The sequence below is a fragment of the Pinus tabuliformis genome, chromosome J (assembly GCF_031772625.1).
Source record: "Pinus tabuliformis cultivar Carrire ecotype Pingquan chromosome J, CPIR1, whole genome shotgun sequence".
In the NCBI taxonomy this organism is placed as follows: Eukaryota; Viridiplantae; Streptophyta; class Pinopsida; order Pinales; family Pinaceae; genus Pinus; species Pinus tabuliformis.
In genome coordinates, this window is record NC_142295.1 from 1,482,185,227 (window position 1) to 1,482,197,726 (window position 12,500).

Genomic DNA, 12,500 nt, shown 5'->3' on the forward strand with positions numbered 1-12,500 from the left:
ATTATAGAAAGCTCTATCAAAATGTTCAAAAGGAGCTAACACCTATTTACTATGACAACAGTTCAACAATTTGTTTTATCAAAAAATCATGTTTTCCACAAAAAGAGAAATCACATTGACACAATTTTCATTTCATCTGCAAGCTTGTTAACGATGAGGACATAGTACTTGCCTTTTGTGGTTCCAAATATTGGCTTGCAGATCACAAGGCCATTGGGAAAGAATGTATTTGAATTTCAAAGACAACAATTAGGCATTGTAAGTGCCTCTACTTGTAACAACTTAAAATAGGAGGGGATGTTGAGATATTAATCTCATTGTCTTCTAGGTGTCATCACATTCGATTCTCTTGTCTGCTAGGTGTCATATTCAATTCAATTTTACTTCAGTTTAGTCGAGTTTCACTCCAATAATTTATTGTTGATGTTTTCTATATATTCTATTTAACTAATGTATTCTATTTAACTATTTTGAATATTAAGAAAAACAATAGCAAAACAGTGAATGAAAAACTTAAGAAAAACAATAGCAAAACAATGAATGAAAAACTTAAATGTTATAGTAGCAGTGAACAATATGATAAAATTCTTTGTTAACACAAGTATCAATAAGAATATGATACAATTCTTTGTTAATGCACATAACTGCGGCAATGCTCTTCTATTTCAGCTTTGTTTAATCACACCACTAAATTCACACATTAAGTGCAAATGAAAGCATGATTCACATTGAATATGACGAAAAGTTGTATTGTAAGTTTTGGAGTTAGTATATATATATTTTTGGATATATTCATAAAATAAAAAAGTTAATTTTCAAGGTACTTGAATTCATATAGTAAAAAAAAAACATTTTATTTCTTAAAAAACCATCATCACTCTAATATAAAGAGAAATTTTGAGATTTTTTTTAATCCAAAATTATGAGAAAAAATCTAAGAAAATTGTATAACACCACTATCAAAAACCTAAGACTTAAAATAGTTAGACAACTGCATTTCTGCACCAACGGAAATGAAAGCACCCCAAAAGGGATATTGAAAAGAAACGGTTTCGGATCTGATCAACAAATTTTCTACCTAATTAATAAGTAAATTCTATATCAACTAAGAAAAATTCCGGTACAGAGGAACTCTAGGGTCCCAGGGTTGATATATTTAAAGACCATTATTCCAACAGGTTCCACGCTATCTATCTATCTAAATGAACTTTTAACCATAAACAGGAAGATTATCATGAATTTGTACGGATCTCCCTGAACATGAATGTAGGGAGCTAACTATTTGCTTGTGTTCGAGTCTTACAGACTCGCGATGGCATTTCTGTCAAATGCCTTAAATTCGCAATACATATACATATCATTTACAACACTGGAAGACGAGGAGTAGGAATGGCCAGGAGTTCATGAGCTCTGGGCAGTGTAAGGCCATTAAACTTTTCTGTCATGTCCAATTCCTGCCCATCTAGGGGAAGCTTCCAGTTGAAACACTGTAAAAGCTGCGCCACTGCAAGCTCTACAACAAGCGTTGCCAAATGCCGTCCGGGGCATCCCCTCCTGCCTGCTCCAAACGGGAGCCACTCAAAATTTTCTTGAGTTTTTGCATCTACCAAGTTGGCCGAGCCACCTTCATCGTCCACGAATCTGTCAGGCCTGAAACTTTCCACATCCTCCCCCCATGTCTTCGTGTTCCTTCCAATCGCCCAAAGGTTAAGCAGCACGCGAGTGTTTCTGGGGATACGATACCCTAAAACAGTGCAGTCCTCCACAGACAAGTGAATCCCAAAGGGTGCCGCTGGGTGGAGTCTCAGCGTTTCTGTCACCACAGCTTGTAAATAAAGAAGAGAAGGCAGATCAGACTCGGTTACCCTACGCTCCATTCCAACTACGCGTTCCAGTTCGTCCTGAAGCTTCTTCATCACTGGCGGGTTTCTCAGCAATTCTGACATTGTCCACTCTATGGTTGTAGAAGATGTGTCCATGCCTCCCACCAACATATCCTTCATACGCATAAAACATAGACATATATGTTAGGGTGCCTTAGGAAAATTTGATTTAGTAGAGTTATCAGGGGTTTTCAAGCTTCAGAATTAGGTCAATCCAAAATATTTAACTTTAATATAGTGGGTATCTTTATGTTTATTGTGGATGTTCTAAATATTCTGAGATCTAATATATATAGGTTAAGCTGAAATATTCTGCCAGATCAAAGAATAGACTTTGAAATATTCAAGTCAAATATTTACTTAACCTATGTCAGAAATATTCCAAAAATGTATAATCAACTTAAATCGTAATAATATAACCTACTTAAATCACAATATAACCTACTTAAATCACAGTAATATAACCTATTTAAAAGTGAAAATACTCCAGCTTAATCTGTTTGGAATAAAATCCAAACAATTATGTTGTAGACACCACTATTTCGTCTGGTGTTTCATCATCCTAACAATATGTAATAAAATTCAATCTGATAAGTTGTTATCTCATAAAATCAATGTTAGTTGCAGTGAAATCTAATCGTTACAACATACAAAGATAACGGCTTTTATATTTTCCCGTGTAATCTGGAACTCCATATCTTTGTCTTCAGAGGCTGCAAGTAAAACATCCACGAGATCTTCCGCAACATTGCAATCATTCTGCGCATTAACATGCTCATCTATCACTTTCTCCAAGTACTGGTCTTGTGATATATGAACATTCTTCAAGCGACGGTTGAGACCTCGCAGATCATCAATCCAGGCCAAATAGGGGACATAATCCCCAACATTGAAAGAACCTGCTAAAAGAAGGGTTTCTTTGACCATTGAATTGAATCCCGCGCTGCCCACCACGTCTTCGTCTGAATACTTTCTACCCAAAGCCATCCTGCAGATTATAGCATTTGTCAGAGCTGACACAGTTTTGCTAAGGTTAAAAGGGCGAGAGCCCTGAGGGTGTTCTGCATTTGAATCCAGAATGGAGCGAATCATGACTGAGACTTCCTCTTCTCGTATGAAGCGGAAGGATTCTATGCGTCTGGAGCTCAGCAACTGTAAAACGCAGACCTTGCGCATCTGCCTCCAGTAAGGGCCATAGGGCGCAAAGGCCACGTCAGATAAATTATAGGAGAGGTGCTTTATAGCGGCAGAGGTAGGTCTGCTGGAGAAAATGCGATCGTGAGTCTTGAAAAACTCCTTACACATATCACCGGATGAGAGGACTATGGTGAGAGCAGAGGAACCGAGGCGGAGGGACATGAGAGGGCCGTATTTCAGAGAAAGCGCTGCCAGCGCTTGGTGGGGAAGCGTTCCTAGTAGGTGAAGATTTCCGATAACAGGCAAAGGGAATGGCCCCGGGGGCAGCAGCCTCCGTTTTCTGTTTCTGTACATAAAAATGAAGCAGCTCCATGCCGCTGCCAGTGCAACTAGAGATTTAACGTAAAATTCCAAAACGGACCTCGTCTCAGAGCCCAACTCGTTTCCCATTCTAGCAAATAGGAAGACCTTTGTTGAATCCCAACCCTGGACTGGACACATATTTAACGTCCCACATTAAACTGGACTGGACTGGTGGATGATTTGGCAAATTAAAAATAATTATGGTTTGGTATTTCCGAATTACTCAAATGCTAATATTTTAAGCGTGTGGCCCATATTCATCTCTATCTTTTTGAGTCAGACTTACTCACATCAAAATATTTCAAACCAGCAAGTATGACTCATTCTCATCTCTATCTTAAACATAAACCACACTTACTAACTCCAAAAAATGAACCTCACTTGCTGACTGCAAACCTGAACGATAAAAAAATTAGTTATTTTGATATGAATAATCAGGAAATGCCTGAAAATAAATCAAATGTAGTTTTGGTTTATAGTTTGCTATACATTCTGTGAAGTCCATTGATGACTCATACTCATCTCTATCTTAAACATAAACCACACTTACTAACTCCAACCTCACTTGCTGACTCCAAACTTGAACAATAAAAAATTAATTATTTGATACGAATAATCAGGAAATGCCTCAAAATAGATCAAAAGTAGTTTTGGTTTATATTTTGCTATACATTCTGTAAAGTCCATTGCTACAAATGGAAAGACTTCGTTCCATCATCAGCTCAGTGAAGATAGGTTTCAATTATATTTTAGAATTTGAAATGCAGGCATTTTACAGTTAATTGTGTGTCTTATTTTATTTACAATTACTAAAATATATTAGTGTAAATGCAATACCTGTATCAATCCAATCTTAACTCAATCCTAAGATAATTTATAAATCTGAATATTGCTGATCAATATAACGATCTCTCATTAGAGTGAAAGGCTTGGGTTTGACCCCGGGGCCCGGATGACATGCTGAATGCGACAAAGTCATTAACCTAATCAACACTAAAGCTACTGTACGGGCCATCCAATCAACCCTAAAGCTGCTTTATGAACGTGAACAGGACATCAGTGTCATACCATAGATTTCTATATTAGAAACAACTCAATAACCTAAAGTATATCGTCCCGAGAGGGCTGGGTTCAAAACCGAGGCCGGATGACATGTTGAATGCGACAAAATCATCGACCTAATCAACACTAAAGCTGCTGTATGGGCCATCCACTCAACCCCAATGCTGCTTTATGAAATCAGTGCCATACCATAGATTTTTATATTAAAAGCAACTCAATAACCTAAAGTATATCGTCCATTCTCCCGTAACTCTAGTGTCACACGTTAGATTTCTAAATTAAAAACAGTTCACTTCCCATAGCAGGTTCCTCCATTATCCTGCCAAGATTCTTCCATTATTAATCCTCCGGGGGATTACTGTAATTAGGATTTTATCAGTGCCACACCATCGACTTTTATATTAATAAAAACTGAATAAGCTAAAGTATACCCGCGATTCTCCTGACTATAGCGTCACGCATTAGATTTGTAAATTAAAGATAGTTCACTTCCGAAGGCAGATTCCTCCATTATCTTGCCAAGTATCTTGCATTATTAATCCCGGGGATTACTTTAATTAGGGTTTTATTGGTTAGCTATCATGTATATAATTTTTTAAGTTTTTTTTTTCAAAGAAAAAAATGCTGGATTTATATTAAATAAGGATAGATCTAGTATGATACATATATAGAAATATGAATAGATCTCGTATGATACATATATAGTTGTGTTGTGGATAACACTCAAAATTTGACCAAGAACTGTTTACATACCGAAAATATAGGTGCAAGAGCAAGTTTTAAAAAGGTTATATCACATACAGAAAATATATAAGCGTAAGAACATGTTCTTAAAAGTTTATATAATTTATTTCGCAGAGTAAATAAAAAATAAGATAGAGGAAATGTCATATATAGAGTCATGCATAGTTTTAAAATCATATTAGAAAAACAAAAGATATAAGTAGTAATAAGTAGTAAAGATGAACAGGTTGTTAATGTAGAATTAGCATGCCTTCTTTCCGAGTAACGTTGTCCGCGACATATGTATGCCTCATAACACCATATGCCCCACTGAGACCTTCCTTAACAGATTGTCCGTCTCCATGTTGGCTTCCTTGTATATATGATTAATAGAGATATCCGTGAGGGTACCCATAAGATGTTTGATTTTGTCATTCTATCCATCCAAATAATGAAGGAGATCAAAAGCAGTATGTCCCTTTATACCTTCAATGAGTGTTCTTGAATCACCGTATACATGGAGATTGTTTACATGCTTATCTTTTGCAAACCAAAGTAATCCCCATAATGCTAAGATTTCAGCCCTAGTATTGGTGCCTGGTCCTCCATTCCAGGAAAGTTTATAATGTAATTTTTCATTTATCCTGAGTACAACTCTGCATCCAAATATGCTAAGTTGTTCCGCTCCATCAAGAGAACCTACAGGTAAGAAAAGAACATGACGACAAAGGCGATAGGGTAAATATTTTGGTGTGTTAGTATCTTAGGAGAAAAATGACATCCAAGTAAAGATGTTGTACATATCCAGTTTATATTAATCAACTTCCCTTCAAATAAACAGTGATTGTGAGCATCCCAAATCTCCTAGATTATGTAGATTGGAATTTTCTTCAATTTTATGTCACTTGTAGTCCAATATGTGATGCATTGTTCTAAATTGTGTGCCCATCTCAGTGGGAGCTATAGAAACTGTGATATATGACTCCATACCAGTCTGATAGTGGAGCATAGAAAGAAGATATGTGTACAAGATTCTGAATCATTTCTGTAGAAAATATAGTATTGTTGTAGCGGCTACAACCACCCTCCAAAATTTTTCCTTAGCTTAATTTTGGAGCCCCCTTACAAACCATCCTTAGCAGCATGTCTTGCACTGTCCAAGTACATATGCTTTAGTCAAGTTTCAGTGGCTTATCAACTTTTGTTGGCTGGTTGTTTGTCTCCCACCCACAAGCCGACATTTCGAAAATTGGTCATTTTCTGGTTGTTAGGCTCACTTTGAAAATTGCGCAAATCTGGAGGGGAACGACCCTTCCTCTCTAGAATTGTACAGACCATCTAGGCAGCCTCCTACTCTCCAGAAATGCGCAGAGCGGCAAGGCAGCTTTCCCTCTGGAAATTGCGCAGAGCATCCCATCACTAGGCTTGCTCTCAAATTTTGCGCAGTTCTTACTTATAGCTAGGGCTTCAGTGTAGAAATTGTGCAGAGCCTGAGGGATAGCCAAACTAGCTCATCCAAGAAACTACGCAAAAGTCACTCCAAGGCTTGCAATCTGTTGCATGTGCTCCCAAGTTGACTGGTTCCCTCAAGGACTAGCCAATCTTGATTTCCATGCACAGGCTCCTTTTCTCGAAAAAAGAAAAAAATAAAAAAGCATCCCTAGATTTTAGGGATCCATTTTTAGTAGCTGGGGGTTACATGCAAAAGTCGTTTTAGAAACCTCCCTCCAAGTGTCGCTTTTTCTTAGATTTGTGGCATGCATGTCATAAGGTTCGATCTTATCAAAACTAGTTATTCAATGCTTTAGAGCTCATTCCCCACATAGATCTTAGATCTCTTGCATCCCACATTACATCTAGGAGAATTCAGCACATTCAGCACAATTTTTTCCAATTAAGTCTGTTTTTCATTCCTTTTGTAACTTTTATATTAGTTTTTGTATTTTGGTTTATGTGAATGTTGTTTGCTTGGTTTTGTTGAACACTTGCTGTCATTTTAATGTATGTTAGCTTGTAGAAGCACCGTTTCAAGTTTATCATTGCATCTCACTATTGTCACATGCATGATCATTCACTCTTGTATGCACTTAGCTTTGTCATGTATTCAACATTTTATGTTTTCAGTCGCTCGTCGGCAGGTCTGGGTTGCCTTGGCCCGAACCTTGCCTTGCATGGCTTGCACTGCTCATTTTGAGACTGAAGGTTCTACCTTCCTCCCAGAAATTGTACAGAGCTTTCCCAACACTAGCCTCGAGGCTTGCTCTGCACAATTCTGAGAGGAAGTTCCCTACTATCCCCCAAAATTGCATAGATGCAATTTTTTGGGTTGCAGTCATTGCTAACTCAAAACTATGCATTGCGCACTTTCAGTCCTCAGCAGGCCAAGCTATACCATGCTTTGCGTAATTTTTGCAATCAGTCAGCTCGGTGAAAGTTCAGACTATGTTCTCATAGTTTTGGCAGTTAGTCTCCGAGCTTCCTGGTGAAAATTTCATAATCTTTCCAGTGACTCGCCAAGGTGTGTTGCATGTCAGTCCTCAAGTTTCTTTTGGTTTTCAACTGACATTTTTCTTGCCATGAGTGTTGCTTTATCTACAGGTATCACATGTGTCGGTCTGTCTCTAAGTAGTACAAGTATAGTGGCTTCCAGGAGAGCAAGGTCAAAGGACATCATCGAGAGTGCAACTAGAGATGCAATCGAGCAAGTGTCTATGAGCTTGCCCATCTATGAAGACACTAAGATTTTCATACACAAGGACATCAAGATGAAATGGCAGGACATCAATGACACATTTTTAGTCACATTTGAGGAGAATCTGGAAGACCAAAGGGTCTATGTCATGTGGTGTAGGAATATCCTCTCCGCGGACAGAGATGATCCCTCTAGCCCAAGAGAGTGGGTCTAGCCACAAAAAGACAATATAATTTAAATTTACTTAGATTAGAATCAAAAAATAGGGCCTACCTCTTATAATGCTAATGCACTTGATGGTTATCTTGCTTCCTTTCTCTAGCTTCCTTTCATTCCTTTCGTTCAAGTACCTGAAACAAACATGCAGGAAACAATAACAAACGTGATAACATAAAATTGAATCCAATATATTAAAAGGTCAAGGGGTTCTAAGATATCAAATGTAATATTACACACGATATAGGAAATAAACCATTAGTTGTATTAAAATAAACTTCAAAGAGAAAGAAAACTGAAGCCTTGGCATTGGAGATCTTCTTTGCGGTATCCAAGTCCCACTACACGCCTTTTCAACACTCTTTTCCTCCTCTAGCTTGACATGAAATGGATTCCAAGCTCTAACTTTCTCTCCTCATGCTTTAGCTACCAAAAACTAGTCTGTTGTCATCTAAGACTAATCTTCTTCTACCAAAAGCTAAAGATTTTAGAATTTTGCAGCTTGTTCTATCTCTCCACCACTTTCACTATGTGTTGTATTGTAACCAAAAAGGGTAAGAGGAAGTGGCTTATATAAGGAGAGGAGGGTAAGAATGAGATCCACTCAAGCGGGAAGAAGGTCTTATCTCCTTGGGAAGGTCCACTTTTAAGGGGGAAAGAACCTTATATGGAGTTCTCGGCCCTTATCCAACCAAACGAACATCCAACACATAGCCATTGGAAGTTTCTAGACGTGAAACTCTATTCCCTTTTATAAAAACAGTCTAGAAGTAGACCGACATGAGTATTGGGCTAACAATAGTGTTGATCGGCATGAGTCAATGTGAAAAACTCTTCCATCAATGCAGGTGAGACACTGGGAAAGAGCATTGATCTTAAAAACTAAGTTTTAAGAAGGATTCTCTCAAAATGTTCTGAAGAGAGTGGGGATTGCTTTCTTCAAACTTCAAGGGATTCAAGAGCATAGGTTTCATGGTGAAAGTATAACACAATAGTCACTACTAGGGTTCTCCGGGATCAGGAATGGGGAGTGACAGGAGAGTGACAAATTATTGTGTAATAAATGCCCCCTAAAGCATGAAGTCAGAGTTGAGAGTGATGGTTGAAATGCTTTAAGACGAAGCGAGGACTTGGAATACCAGCATCGGAAGACTTGCAACTCAAACATACATGTACATATCTGAAATGTCATAGTCATGCCTGATAAACATGAGAGGCATATAATAATACATGGATCCGTGGTATAGGTGCAGCTATCCATCAAGAAAAGGATCATGTTCATGGATCCTCGGCATGGACGTAGCCATCTGACTGAAGGGATCATATGAAATAGATCCACGGCATAGGTGTAACCATCCGCATAGAGAGGATCAAAATTGAAAGACCCACGGTATGGTCATAGCCATTCGCCTGAGCAAGATCAAAATGATACCCATGACATGGTCGCAACCATCCGTCTAAAGAATCATGTATATAATCATGAATGACTCATCACAACTCGTAAGCTGGACTTTTGTGATTTAAGACCAGGGTCTTGTGGTCCAACACAACTCGATAAATGTACAAATTCTAACATGTGAATAGACGTGTTGAAGTCGAACATGCTAGAAAATCACTTGATTACCGTCCAATGATGTGAACTGTTAACAAGCGCGAGAGAAATCACCCATAATGTCAATGGATTTGAAGATACTATCACTACAATTCTTGAAGTGTGAATAAGGAACTGAAGTCGAACACCTCTGAAATCACTCGATCGAGAACCAATGATGAGAACCCTGTCATCGAGTGCGAAGGACTTGACATTGAGGCATGCAAGCTCTGTCGAAGGAAGGTCATAATGGATCCTTCATCATCGGAATGAAACGGGAAACATAATGAATGAGAGTAATCCAAGAATGTGACAGATGACCAGACAATGTATAGGCAAGAGGACTTCTATTGAATATGTGGATGACACGACTTTGGGGTTTGGCAGCATTTTACATCATAGGATCAAAGGTGATGGTGACATGGCAGATATGAGATGATACGTTAAAATCGATAACCCAAACCCAAGAAGGAAAGTGATAGATTGAGGATGTCCGAAAACCCCACATGAACAACAAATGAGTGTCAATGGTTAAGAGCGACATGCTGCCTCAAGTAAAGAATACAACTCATGAATACTTCCAATTTTCCCCCACCATTTCTAGCGAGTACCCCAGTTATTTTTGAAACACAAGCTTGAAGGGGATAACATACGCCTGTAATATAAGCCCATCCTTCGGATGTATCCTACCTAGTAAATTTTAACGAGCCCTAGGAAGGATAAGCTCACTCTCATCATAATGAGAAGTCCTATGTCATTTAATATTTTGACGAGTCCGACAAAGGTGAAACTCGGAATCTTTTTCATGCTAGAGAGTTTGAAGAAGACACAGAAAAGAAAACTCCAAGGGTCCCTTTTTGTAAAGTTGTCTCTCGAACCCAAAAAGGTAGAAAACAATATTCAAGAGAACCTCCTAGTCATGTTTGACTAAGATATACCATTTTCGTAAATAGTTTTATCCCAACCCGAAAAAAGGGGTAAAATTATACTGGGTAAAAGACTTTTCGCAGCCTTTATCAAGTTCAAAATGACAAGAGCTCGCCAATATTTTCATATTTTGAGAGTTAGAAAAGAGCTCAAAGATGACTCCCTACTTTTATTTGCTTTAACGAGTCTAAAAGGGAAAAATACTCGGCAATCTTTTCATTTTTTACGAGTCATAAAAGAGCTTAAAGGTGACTCATCTTGGAGGAACGAGTGGTATAAAGGGTAGCATTTGGTTCTGGTTATGGTGGAACTGCTCAAAAACTAAGAGGTCAAGACGCTGGCTAGTAAAACCACTCATCGCTGTGATTCCTTAAGAAAGGGTAAAACAACCAAGTGAAAGTGAATGATCAACCAAAGAGATGGTGGTGATGGAATGGAGAAAAAATGAAGGCTTATCTGATGGGAGAGGCTGATAAAATTGGAATTAACGAGGGTTAAAATGGATATGGGTTCATTTTTATACAAGCCTGAACCACGGGGAATTATGCTTCGATTCGATTTCATGTTTACACAAGCTTGAAACGAAAAGCTATGCTTGGATTCAGTTTCATGTTTACACAAGCTTGAAACGAAAATCTATGCTTGGATGAAAAAATGGCATGCGACCAACGTGATGAGAGCCGAGGCAGATGCCCCCCAAACTTCATTTCATTCACCGAAGTAGACATCGGGTTGCTAAAAGGTGGATGGAATGAAGTTTTAGTTCCGAGATCAAGGAAAGACTCGACTGGAATTTGATGAGATCTTAAGCAAATACTCAAATTGGAAAAGGGAGTTGTTTCATTTTTTAACGAGGTTGATACAGTAAAAGAACTATCCTCAAGACTCCTTGTTTCATTTTTTAAAGAGCATGACACAAGAGCAGGAACCATGCTCCGACAATTTGTTTCATTTTTTAACGAGGTTGACATAAGACCAGGAACTATCCTCATGACTCATTGTTTCATTTTTTAAGGAGGTTGATACAGGAACAAACTATCATCGAAGTATATTTCATTTTTTAATGAGGTTGATACAGGAACAAACTATCCTTGCACGCTATTTCATTTTTTAATGAGGTTGAAACAGAAAAAGAATTATCCTCGTACGATGTTTCATTTTTTAACGAGGTTGACACAGAAAAAGAACTATCCTCGTAACAGATGAGCATGGACCATACGAGAACATGGCCCCCAAGAGGTACTCACTGGATGGGAGAACTACATTCTCAGAGGAACACATGTCAATTGGTAGAAATGATAGATCAATTTCCAATGCCCACAATACATAATGTACCATGCTATTTGCGTGATCATCAGCAGATGTGGAGACGAAACAGGTAGCCACATAATTGACCTATGGCGGGGAGGGTACTGCTTGAAAAAGAGAACCAATAGGGGATGACAGTAGGATTGTAGCCATTTGGTGACCAACGAATGGTAATTGATTAATGGTCACTATTCTCCCTTCATGTGCAAAAAAAACCACACGAAAGAGCGAAGAAACAAGATCTCCCATGACATAAATATAGTCGCACCCAAGGAGAAGATTGAATTCTAATAGACCTTGGACTACCATCATGTCTATATAGACGGTCTTTCCTCCCAAAGTAATAGGGAACTTCAGAAGGATCCCTAAAGGTTGACTGGCTCCTCCGTTAAAAGCCAACATATTCTAGGTGACAGTCACAAGCTGTGGGGATCCCAAAGCTTTCCAAGTAGTAGAAGACATGATGTTAACAGATGATCCTTCATTTAATAGAGTTCCATGTACTACCATATTATAGGCTTGTACCGTAATCTGGAAAGGCACATAAGAGGGGAGGCAGAATGCAATCAATTGACTCCAATCAAAAGAAACCACATAA

General features: G+C 38.3%; 1 protein-coding gene across 1 annotated transcript; it reads right to left on the reverse strand.

Annotated features, from left to right (window-relative positions):
* Positions 1-1,121: 1,121 nt before the first annotated feature.
* Positions 1,122-3,523, reverse strand: LOC149232986 (cytochrome P450 71AU50-like). Its single transcript, XM_089376621.1, has 2 exons — positions 2,535-3,523; positions 1,122-1,997 (listed from the first exon to the last, which is right to left on the reverse strand). Exons 1-2 carry the CDS (start codon positions 3,519-3,521, stop codon positions 1,362-1,364), a joined length of 1,623 nt encoding a protein of 540 aa, XP_089232747.1. The 5' UTR covers positions 3,522-3,523; the 3' UTR covers positions 1,122-1,361.
* Between the last annotated feature and the right edge of the window lie 8,977 nt (positions 3,524-12,500).

Bases quoted from the DNA above. Each gene is read 5' to 3' on its own strand.
- LOC149232986 (XM_089376621.1), bottom strand. From the start codon at position 3,521: ATGTGTCCAGTCCAGGGTTGGGATTCAACAAAGGTCTTCCTATTTGCT. The intron at 1,998-2,534 runs GTATGTTGTAAC...ATGCGTATGAAG, and splicing joins ATATAAAAGCCGTTATCTTT to GATATGTTGGTGGGAGGCAT.